Raw genomic sequence first — 11,898 nt, 5'->3', positions numbered from 1 at the left:
TGATTTCTGAAAACTAATTACACTTGAATTTCATTTTGCTTCTATATCTTTCCTCTAATTAATTTTGTCCTGTAATAAATGAGACAAGCAACCAATTACTTTCTGGGAAGGTAGTATGAAACGTCATATGTTTAAGGCCCTACTTAGTTCATGATATTATGGAAATTGCAGTGTGACACTATACCCCATATTCTTTCCAGTGATGATGATATGATGTAATTAAGGCATAATTATGGTGTGTTTTGTACAAGACAGGTTGCGTGAGGTGTCATTGTAAAAGTTATGACTTGCTGAATATGATTATCCTGTTTGTATGCGTGTATCATTTTTGTATCTGAAGTTATGAATATAGACTAGGGATCTGTATTTCAAATGGGCTTACTCCGAAAAACACCTACAGCCTACCTTTCAGGTACAGCAATGAAGAAGCCAGATGGGGCTGATGGCCCATCAGCAAAGACAATGGACCCTGGAAGAACTTAACCTTCCTGTGAATTTTCCAGACAGCCTGTAAATAATGGCTGCTATAACTCAGCAAGTTATGCATGGTAATGTGATCAGATCACATGTCTCTGGATTCCATCTTGGGATGTCAATATTTTTCCATAAACTGGTCTGGGAACCATATTTTAAAACAAAGGGGTCCTACCATATCCTGAAGCTATGTAAGGCAGGGAGTGACATCATTGATTGTTCTTCACTCCCCGCACAAGAGAACTCCTGGAAATACCTGAGGGACAAACACTGAACTGGGGAAAATGTTGGATCCAGACTAAAGGGATTTCTAGCCTGTGTGTGAAGACATGAGAAACCCAGGCTGTAGAGCTAATGCACCTTGTGCTTTAAGAATCTACAAGTCTGCTTGTACCATCAGTTAGGGTGAGAATCTGTTAATTCATATCCAACCTATCTACCATATTAAGCTTAGTTAGCATTTTTGTTTAGTTGCTAGGTAATCTGCTTTGATCTGTCTGTCACTTAAAATCTATCTTTTGTAATCAATAAATTTATTTTATGTTTTAATCTAAACCAGTGAGTTTGGTGTGAAGTGTGTGGAAATGTTAGCTCAGTTGCATATTCCTCTCCACACTGAGGGGGGAGGAACTCTATGAGCTTGCATTATACAGTTCCATGTGAAGAACAAGACAGTACAATTTTGGATTTATGCTCTAGAGGGGGAGCATGCTTGGGGAGCTGAGAGTTACCTTGGCTTTAGCCTTTCTACTTTTGGTTCATGCAATGGCTAGGCAGAGAGCCTGCATGTAACTGCAGCTGGGTTTGTCCCTACCTGTGTATATGCTGGTTGAAGTGTAAAACCGGGAGCAGGTCTGCCGCTTGTCACAGCAGCACAGTGTGAGAGGAAGCCCAGGCTGGTGCGTCACAGGGCTCAGTGGTACGCCAGTGCCAGGTGGCACCTCAGGAGGAACCCATCCCATGCAGATCGCGCAATATTAGACTTCAACTGCAGTTTTGACAGCGGGAGCCCTGCCATGTGTGGGGCTGACAGTGGGAGCAAGGGGGATAAGCTAACAGCAGGAGCCCCTGCTCTCAGCCCTGGGTGGCCCACAGTGGAAAATTGCAGAAAACTAATAATGGACCTTCTTACTGCAAATAATAAGGTCCATTATTATTTTTCCATGATTTTCCATGGCTTTTCCGCAACTCAGATGCAATTTTTGGACAATCATCCCACGATTCAAGTAGGGCCTTGAATATGTTTAATTTGTATGCTGTTAAATAGTTTCCTAATAGACTGTTATTTTTACATCTTGTTGAAGTTATGTTGATAACTAAAATATATATGTAATCAAGAAAGAAAAATATTTATTATAGGAATTTTCACATACAGATCTCTTTGAAAGTTTGGCCTGCATTCCTTTGCCTGTAATATTAAAGAAAGTTTGACATTGTTAATAGTATTTCAGTGACTTGGGTTGTATATAATCTAAGAGCACTGAGTCAGAGATCCTTCTAATTTGTATGAGAAGCATCTTCTGTATAAGCTAAGCAAATCTGAGCTGTTCGTTATGATTTACATCAAGGAAAGGAGCTATCAGTAGCCTGGAGCAGGAGCGAATGTGGAGCTGTGGGAAGGAAGTTCACTACTTGAGAAACAGTAGGAGAGAAGAAGAGTGGCATCTTGCTTTAGAAAAGTAGCAGGAAAATGATACAACCCAGTAGCCCCATTCCAGCTACACTCTGTCACTGCTGTATTATTTATCACATACAGTGCACCACATTTTATTTAAACTGGACTTCAGGAGCTCCTTGCATTGTGGGATATAAGTACTGAGATGCCCCAGAATAAATCTCCATCACATTTAAACACCATTTTGAATATTCTATATATACTGTTATAACTTTTGTAATTGCTAAAAGGATTTTGCCACCTCAGAGGGGCATTTGTGAAGATAAATCCACTAATGTTTGTGAGGCACTCAATTACAGTGGTAATGGGGGGTGGGGTATGAGTGCTTAGATAGATTTAAATGGATTGACGGGAGTTTCATTGGTGGGTGGTTCCATTTTCGTGCCACTAACTTGCTGAAAATTCTCCTCTGGGACTAAAACTTTCCATTCTTTGTCTTATCCCTGAGATGATTTTTTTTCTTAACTTTTAAAGAAAATTATACTAGCAATTTTTCAGTTATTGGAGTGTGAAAGATACTTTCAGCATTTTTGTTTGTTTTGTTTTTTGCTCTTGTTGCCGACACAGCAGTGCCAGAGGCAAGCAACAGCGGTTCGTTGCCCAGAGTGCTTAACACCAATAAACACACCAGGGTGGAGAAGCAAACAACCAAATTTATTTGAGCTCAAATAAGGTGCAAGGGAGAAAAGCTCAAATCCTGCACCCCTAAAACAAGCAGTTTCTTCCTTTTATATCCCAGTTGTTTACTACCAAACTTTTTCGTGCTGACTAGCTAATCTCTTACTCCCCCCTCCTTTCCCATCCAGCTGCAGTATCTTTTCTTATTCAATCTTTTGTCTTCTCCCTTCCTCCCCCCTCTCCGCTGCTGAGACATGTATACAGTATCTTAAAACGGTCTTGAGCGTGCTTTAGCCTAGCTTTAATGTATTACAGCAGAGAATTGGCTGTTACAACCGAAAACTAACTGCTAACACTACATTTTTGCAGCTATTAGTACATTAGGTTACACAAAGTGTTTAACATGGAGGAACATTGGTTCATTGAGGCCTACAACAGGAGGGCTTCATTGACACTTGTGGTCTACCACCCTCCCCAGTTACCTAGATTTATGCCTAGTGACACCAACACTCTGATTAACTTTAAAATGGCTGATCCAAAAACAAATTGTGTGCCATTTTTGCAAGTAAATAATCTTTATTGACAGGTTGGCCCTTTACTAGGTGGGGGGGGGGAATAAAAATTGTGATTGAAAAGTCACTTCTGAGTATGCTCAGTTGTTTTTTGTATGGGATTTTTTTGGACAGCCTAACAACGTCTGCTCCCTTCGTGGCATCACATTTTTCAGACATCCTGGCCTCACTTTGCCAGGCATAAGGGGGCACAAAAACAGAGCCACCCAAAAGCACTAGTAATTTCTGAAAATATAGGCCCAACTCAATGAGCCCCTGGAAGACACCTGAGCTCAACAGCTGGCTGCTCAATGAAAGTGCACTTTGGCCTTTGAAGAGGTGTACATGGTTTGGACCATGAAGTAATACTTACAAGGCTTAAGTGAGGAGTAAACTTCAATAACAACATGCCTATGCAATCTGCTGGCCTGCAATTTAGCAGTGTAATATTCTGCATCGCTAATAAACTGGTTAATTTGTATGTGTTCTTCTGCAATGACTCAGAAGTTTATAGTTCACATGCCATGAAAGGGCCAGATAATTTAATTTCTACCCTCATTGCTGCTGTGTAGTCCCATTTGGCCCTGGGTTCAGATTTGTTACAGTATTTTAGGAAGTAGAAACATAGTGCTTTCAAAAACCCACCAATCTGCATGTTTTATGGAATTAATTATAACAAAGGAAAAACATACTGAAATAACTATCAAAGCACATCTTCCTGTATTACCAAGCATAACATGGTTATAACTCAGTAATGAGACTGGACACTAGGAAAGTAAAAAATATTTTAAAAACTATTTTAAACATTTAAAACCACAAAATACCTTTCTCCTGTTACTAATAAGGTAATCAATTTTTCTTTGTACTATTTATGCAGTTTGTTTACTTTTTATATTTAATTCCACTTTGTTTTTAGTCGGATTCACTCTCTCATTTTCAGACACTATTGCACATAGGGCGGGGCGATATTTAAATCCAAATAAAGATCTTGATTCTGAGACTGGGCCCACGTGGCCCCATCTGTTCAAGTTGTCTCATGGTGCAAAGAACCATTTGGGCGAATTCCGCTGCAAGATTAGACACAATAACTGTTTTCGCTGCAATGAAACGTTTCCTGGAGTGCTTTCTGTTCACGAAATCTGATTTGGCACCTGAACGCCCTAACAATTTCGCTGTCTCGCGTCAGGTTAGAGGATCGTGTAATTAATTTATGACTGAATATCGAGTGGCTCAAACACACGACAGTGAGGGAGAGCGGGGTCCCGGGGAGAGGCGCGAGGGGGTAGCGATTGCCCTGTGAGAAGAATGGAGTGGGGGAGGTGAGGGAATGGGGGGATAAATGGGGTGGAGGGGACGGGGGTAGGCGCATGAAGATGGGCAAAGCGAAGGGCACTAGAGGGGAGTTTGGGAGTGAGGGCTGGCCGGTCACAGGGGCGCCAGGCGGGGGACATAGTCCGGCTTGTCGGAAGCCAGGGGTGTTAATGTGCTAGAGGGGCCGCGAATAACGCGGCTCAGGAGCGCCCCTCCCCGAGCAGCCACCGCCGCCTCCTCCCCTTTATTACGCGCGGCCCGTCGGCCGGGGGCCCGGGCGGGCCCCGCCTCGCTCGCCCGCCCGCCGTGAGGGGCGGGGCTGTGTGGAGCGCAGGCAGGCAGGCGCAGAACTGCCTTTCCATAGGAGCCGCCATTAGCGCTGGGACCCGGTGACAGGGTCTTGGCGACGGCGGCCGGCGCGGAGCGGGAGCGAGGCAGCCGGGGTTGGTCCCCGTTTGATGGATCCCCGGATCGCCTGGTTCCAGCCAGAGCAGCTCGGCCCCTCGAACCGCCTGTGGATGCAGATCTGGGAGACCACGCAGGGGGTCCGCAACCTGTACTTCCCGCAGCAGCGGCAGCAGAGCCCTTCCGCCGGGGTGGGCCCGGCCTCCCCGCCCGGCATGTACCGCGTCCCCCGGATCGAGCCCCAGCCCGACTTCCTGCCGCTCGAGAACGCCAACAACCAGCACAACCACAGCCGCCACCAGGCCCCGCCGCCCCCGGGGCCCACCGCCTGGGCCCGGCCTGCACGGGGGGCGCCGCCCGCCGCCTCTGCCTCGGCCGCCGGCAACAAGAGGAAACGTGACAACAAGGCCAGCACCTTCGGGTTCAACTACACCATCCTCCTGGGGCCCCCCGAGCAGAGCGGGGCCCCCGCCCCCGGGGACGGGCCGGCCGCCAGTGACCAGGCCCAGCCGCTCACCCCTTGGAAGGGGAGGAACTACAGCCCGGGAGTCGTGGGGTAAGCGCCCCGGCATGGCCGGGAGCGGGGCGGGCGGGCGTTGGTGGAGCAGGGAGAGGCCTAGGGCATCGAGAGGAGGCGGGCGGGGGAAAACACAGCCCATGCGAGGAGAAGCGACCCGTATGGGGCGGGACTGGCCGGCTCTTGAGGGGAATCTGCCCCCCTGGTTCCGCCTCTTCTTGCCCTGACGGGACGCACATGGGGTGGGAGGGCGAGCAGAGCATGCTCCGACCCGCTGCCCCTGCACAGACACGCAGATGTGGGGATGGGGTGGGATGGGGTGGGGTGGGGCCTGATGCACCCTCTCCTGCTGTCATTGCACAGACACCCATGTTTATTGGAGGGGGGCACTGTTCGATAACCACCTTCTGCTGTCACACGTCAGGAGCATCTTTCACAGGCATCGCGCCCTGCTGCTGTGTTACAGATGTGCACTCACATGGGAGAGGGAGGGGAGGCATGTTACCTATTCTGGCATCTTCTCTTGCTGTCATTGCCCGGAGGCAGGCTCACATTTGGGGGAAGGGCGAGTTATTTCAAAGGCAACTCTTTTTCATCTGTTTTCTCTTACGTGCCAGGGCAATAGGCTTGTTAGAAATACCTGAGAGAATTATACAGGGAAAAGTGGAGGAGTATATTGCACAGCCAACATGTTATACACCAATGAGCAGGAGTCATCACTTTTTCTGCTTTTACCTTTTAGACATATATGCATCACCTTTTAGACATATATGGAGGATAGGACTGCTCGGAGGCATATTGTTCATGTGAGGTAAACAACCATAGTGGATGTAAACCTCCTAATTTGATTGTGGGCATTCGCAGGGGTTAGTATTTAATTTCAGAGTACGTAAAGAAAATCTGTTACAACAAAATGTGCGCAGTTTTGGAAATGCCCAGGGAGGTGTCTGTATGAATACTAATATTGCAGACACGCCTATATGCAGGAGGGAGGAATTGCCTTGCAGATGACTCCTGTTGTCACTGCATGCACTCATGTTGTGGGTTTCACGCTTGGTTTAATTAATGAATGTCTGCAAAGCACTTTATAGATGGTGAGGCAGGGAAAGCTTTAGTATATATATGTTTATTTGTAGAAGCCCTTCCTAATGTCAGTGTGAATGCACATACACATGGGAGGGGTGAGGCATTTTTCTCAGACATCACCTGTCATGTGTATCGTGCATGGTGGTGGGGAAACACTGTGAAAACAACCTGCTGTTGCATGTATGTACACTTGCAGACCTTTTCTTCTGACACTGAGTACATTTCCCTAGAGAGTATATTTTCTGAGGTCTGATGGTACAGATATGAGTGCTATTTCTGCAATGCTCTCCAGCTGACGCTGTTTCCCTGAGAGGCAGAAACACACAATCTAGGGGAATATCCGTGTGAGGTTAGTTGTGGTTTGCATAGACCTCTTCTAAATCTGTGTATATGTGCATGTGGATGTCTTGCATAAATTGCCTTCTGTGCTGTATATATATTTGGTACTATGTCTAACACAGCCCGCACCGTCTGGTGATTGGTGAACGTATGGAGGGGAAGGGTAGATGAACAAACATCACCTGCTGACATATTCCCATTTTCTATGTGAAGGTGACACTATTTTCATAGATCCACCTAATGTTATATGTGTGGGCTTACAGTGAGAGATCTGGGGAGAACCACTTGGATGCTTTTTACTTCATGCACACATTCACATACTCTCTGGATGGAGATTGTATGATGATGGATGGCTCTTTTTTTTTTAAGCTTGTGTGTTGCAAAATATAATATCTAACTTTGGATAGTTGTCTTTGTAGTTGCAAGACAAGAGCATGTCAGTTGGGGAGTGTCTTTGGCTAGTTCAGCGATATCCTTACTTCAGTTCTTTGCACAAAGTGAGGTTTGGTTGCATGGTTCATGTGCTAGATGTAATGTGAATGGCCTTTCTTAAGGCCAAGGTGCACTTTAATTGAGCAGCCAGCTGTTGAGCTCAAGGTCTTCCATTCCAGGGGCTCATTGAGTTGGGCCTATATTTTCAGAAATTGCTAGTGCTTTTGGATGGCTCTGTTTTTGTGTGCCCATCTTGAAATGTCTCAGAGGGTCCTGATTTTCAGAAAGTGGTGAGCGTTTGCTTTTTCAAAATAAGGCTATTTCAGGATGTCTCAAGTTAGGCACCTAATATTGCTGGTCACTTCAGAAAATATTAACTGTGTAACCACAGGCTTTCTACTGTGTCAATTCTTGTATTGCCCTCTGCTTTTAATCTTAGGCTACTTAGTTAAAATGTTACACTGTAAGTGATGGGATCCTGTTTAAAGTTCTGCAGTCCTTACAGAATGAAACCTTCCATAACCTTTGTGAAGAGTTTTAAGTGCTGAATAGTTTTAATTGGGGATGGACAGTTTTTTTTGTTTTGTTTTGTTTTTAATATTAAATTACTTGGTCAGAACATGTCCAACACAATTTTGGAAAAAAAACTCAAAGAAAGCTAATCTTCTGTTCTGTCATATATTTACTTTGAGATGGGAGGATTTTTTTTTTTAAAATATTTTTCTCCTTATAAATCCAATGTAATTTTTCCCGCTATTGATGATCCAGAAAACAATGGATGGGCTTCAGTGAGATATAAGGAAATTATTACTTTGGTCTCATGGGTGACATCAATCATGAGAGCTGAGTTCCGGTTGGATACTCAGTGTCACCAGAACCCCCAGATGGAAGTGATGTAACTTGAACTCAGTGCAAATTATATTTTTTGTTATATGAATTAGGAGAGTTAGTTGGTTTACAATTTAAATGCTAATTAGATCAAAGGTGTTTTAGTTGCTGTCAGGGATTTAAGAAGATGCTGTCAGAGGTATACAGGGTCCATGCTGAAGCTGTCCTAAAAATAACTTTGTACAAAAGGGTTCCAAGATAGAAAAAATCACAGCTTCTTATCTTAGCAAAGATAACTCTGATCAAAGCCAGGCCATTGGAATTGCTCGTGATTACGGTACACAGATTATTGACATGAGATTAGAAAAGCTCTGACATTGGTGTTATAAAAAAGTATGTCAGTTGAAGGTTTCTGTTTTTTCACTTTTGTGTTAGTTTCTTTGGTATGAAGTTATGGAATAGATAATCTTAATTTTCAGAAAGATTTGATCTGAGTGATTTCCAGAACTCCTTTACTTACACAGTTACCACAGTTGTAATGTGATATTTACATTCCTCATGGGGTGACACCAATTGCATGTATAACTGCATAAGCAAAATGGGTGTACAGGTGCGAATACAAACATGTATGCATCTAGGGTTTCAACATTCTGAAAATCAGGTTAGTAGTTCTTACCTTCAAGGACAATATGGGTAGACACATAACATTGATCACTGAAGTTTAGAAGGCTACATTAAATTAAATTAAACGTGCATGTTGAAATATTGGCAGTACTTTGGTATACATATTTATCTCTTAGACAGTCATCATGTTCCATCAGGTATATCTGAGTTTCTGTTTTGATGTTGGATTTGGGTTGGGAAACATATTTCTGTTAAAATGTTTTACATATGTAATGAGTTTAAATGAATATTAAAATGATACACTTGTGATTTGTAATAAGATTCAGAAATTATTATGGTGTCTTCAGTGTACTGTTCCTTCATACAATTTTTTGCATTATCAAGCTTAAATATTAAGCATTCAAAAGTCAGTCAATTCTAAAAGTTAATGCTGCTCCTGCCAAGTTAAATGAGCTGTCGTGTACATTCTGTGTTATATGGTATATGTTGCTAACAAACAATAATATATTATCAGAGATAAAGGGAATAGAAAATATCACATGGTCACATTCTTTATTCCCATTTTCCATGCTCTGGAATCCTTAGTTTGGCAATTTCTTAACTGATCTCGTACATTTCTTGACATTAAAGTGACCTGTGAAATTTATAAGTTGATTTGCACCAGAGATTTAGCTTGCATGTCTTACCTGCTTTTCAGACTTTGCCAATGGTGATGTTAAAAAGAATAAAACCAAAAACCTGATCTGAAAAGTTGTAATCCATATATGTGTGAGATTAGTGGCATATATTTGATACTGGCAAAAGCTACTTAAATGAATTTGCTTTGCCACAGTACCCTTAGCAGAATAGTATGTTGTTTTGAGCTATAGTGGCAAAATAGCAGTAAAGTAGTCTTAATGATGTATTTTTTTAAAAGATATGAAGAAAATCAGAGAGATTTTTGTAGATTTCAGTGAGTTCTAGTCAAGGCAAGCTAAATCTGGAGTTTCTGGTTTATACAGTTAAGTGCGTTTAAAAAAAAATTAAATTGAAACATATGAGAAGTGTATTTTCCTGTTAGTGTAACTGAAATGTCTGAGCCAGCATTTCAGATGCAAAAGAATGGGTGTAGGGAATTGGACTAATCATGGAATTCATTCTGAACTTCAGAGGCTGCTATCACAACTGGAGTTCAATGGAGCTGGTAAAATGTTTACAAAAATGAATCTTCTCATCCTTCTAATTCAGTATCTGATGTTATAATACAATGGCATCAGAACGAAGGCAGAGAAAGTAAATGTTGGAGTTGGTCAGAACTGTTGGAGCATATTTTTCCTGTGCTGTACTCTAGACTGACTGAAAATACACTTCTGGATGAAATACAAGTAGCTGGTCTCTGTGTATGGGCTAGACTTAAAAAGATAGATAGTGCTCTGTTACAAACACTACTCAGTAATGTTTCTCAAGACTGAAGGTTGTGAGCTGAAATTTGGACTTCCTCATTAGCTGTCCTGCTCCTTCAGAAATCACTTGTATTCAAAATACATAAAACCCCAACAGTGGCCGCATTTGAGAATGTCTTGCGAGACACATCTTTGTCCAGGTTTTCCACTATCAGTTCTGAAGTTTTGGACACTTAGCTGGCTTTTTCCTTTTATGCTGCAGAGATTTGTGGTGTATTGCAGTGTTGTTGGCCTAGCCCCACCTATGACTCTTCAGTTAGGTCTCAGCTGATGCTATGAGGGTAGGGACCAGGTATTATCATGAAAATCACCTAGTCCTCATGAAAACCAGCAAGTAACTAAATTGAGGTGGTGAATCGCAGGGTGTAGGAAGGCTCCTGCAGGTGTCCCAGGATCAAAGAATCCAGTTTATGATTCTCAGGTGGATGGCCTAAAGAGCGTAATCCTACAGAGAGCAGGCTAGGAAGGAGAATGGAGTAGAGAAGCTCATATTTACCCCCAAGCAGACAACATGCATTGTATAATCCTGTTGGGAGGAGATCCATGAGGAGATCCTGGATCAAGGGGAAAAACATGTTTGATATGCTGAATATATTGTTTGTTTTGAGCAAGTAAAATTGAAGCCGGGAAGAGAAGAGAAGTGACATTTTGTTGCTGGAGAATATTCTTAGGTGCACAGGCCAGTGAGTTAACTCACTTGCTTATATGGTGTATTTGTTCTTTGTTTGGAAATGTTATAGATTTCAATTTAAATGATAAATGCAGTCAGGTAAAATGGAGAGTGATGTGTAAATGTGAACCATAGTAACACTATCGAAAGGGAATAGCTCTAAACCATAGAAGAAGTCATGATTAGAATTCAGACCGTCCTGATTTCTTTCATAAGTAGATAATCCCATCACTGTTGTACTAAAAGATGTACCCCAAAATCCACATAGATGAAGGAATTTTGGACATCTGGTTACATAACTCGTGATCCATGATTTCAGAAGATTACTTTGGAAGTTCATTATTGTTTATTTTTGTAGGTGTGCATTGTTTCTTTAGGAAAGGTGACCGGAAGGCTTACAAATGGTCTAGTGGAGAGGTGGCTATCATGGCATCATTGATCGTAAACAGTTCCATATCTTGTGCAACTAACTTTTTTTAACCAGACGACTTAAAAAGTTGTTGGTGATTAAACATGGTTTGATGTTGGATTAGCTTTGCATATTAGGGGTTTGGAAGTCCTTCATTTTTAGTAATAAACAAAAATTGTAATAACTTAAAAACCTGCACATTTTTAGAGGCAACTAAATTTGAGAAAAACATTTATAGCAGTTGCATTGTTTTGCTGAATAGGTGGAGAAATTGATTTCAGAATATGAAAGTTGCAGTTGAATGTACTGTATATGTTTTAATGTATAAGAATAAATTGTTTGAAAATATCCACAAACAATAATTTATGAGCTTTGTAGGAAGGCCTCATCCAGTTTTTGGTAACCTGATGTGTACTAAAAAATGAAAGATAGTGAGGAAAAAGAGCAAGAATATGTCTGGGTCACAAATCCTTTTCCTTTATACATCTGACAAGATCCACCATCGCTTTTGATTTTG

General features: G+C 42.4%; 1 protein-coding gene across 2 annotated transcripts in view; it reads left to right on the top strand.

Annotated features, from left to right (window-relative positions):
• Positions 1 to 4,985: 4,985 nt before the first annotated feature.
• The window catches only part of TENT4B (terminal nucleotidyltransferase 4B), a 52,154-nt gene continuing 45,241 nt past the window's right edge, over positions 4,986 to 11,898 (top strand). Inside the window, exon 1 of one of the 2 annotated variants that reach the window (XM_030582268.1) lies at positions 4,986 to 5,590. In XM_030582268.1, the coding sequence (XP_030438128.1) occupies positions 5,088 to 5,590 (503 nt within the window). In that variant the 5' untranslated portion in view covers positions 4,986 to 5,087. The remainder of the gene's footprint in view (positions 5,591 to 11,898) is intronic. The other variant, XM_030582269.1, reaches the window with a different exon arrangement.

Source organism: Gopherus evgoodei, chromosome 12, assembly GCF_007399415.2.
Source record: "Gopherus evgoodei ecotype Sinaloan lineage chromosome 12, rGopEvg1_v1.p, whole genome shotgun sequence".
NCBI lineage: Eukaryota > Metazoa > Chordata > Testudines > Testudinidae > Gopherus > Gopherus evgoodei.
The sequence above is the reverse complement of the archived record's forward strand: the minus strand, read 5'-3'. Positions and strand labels throughout refer to the sequence as shown.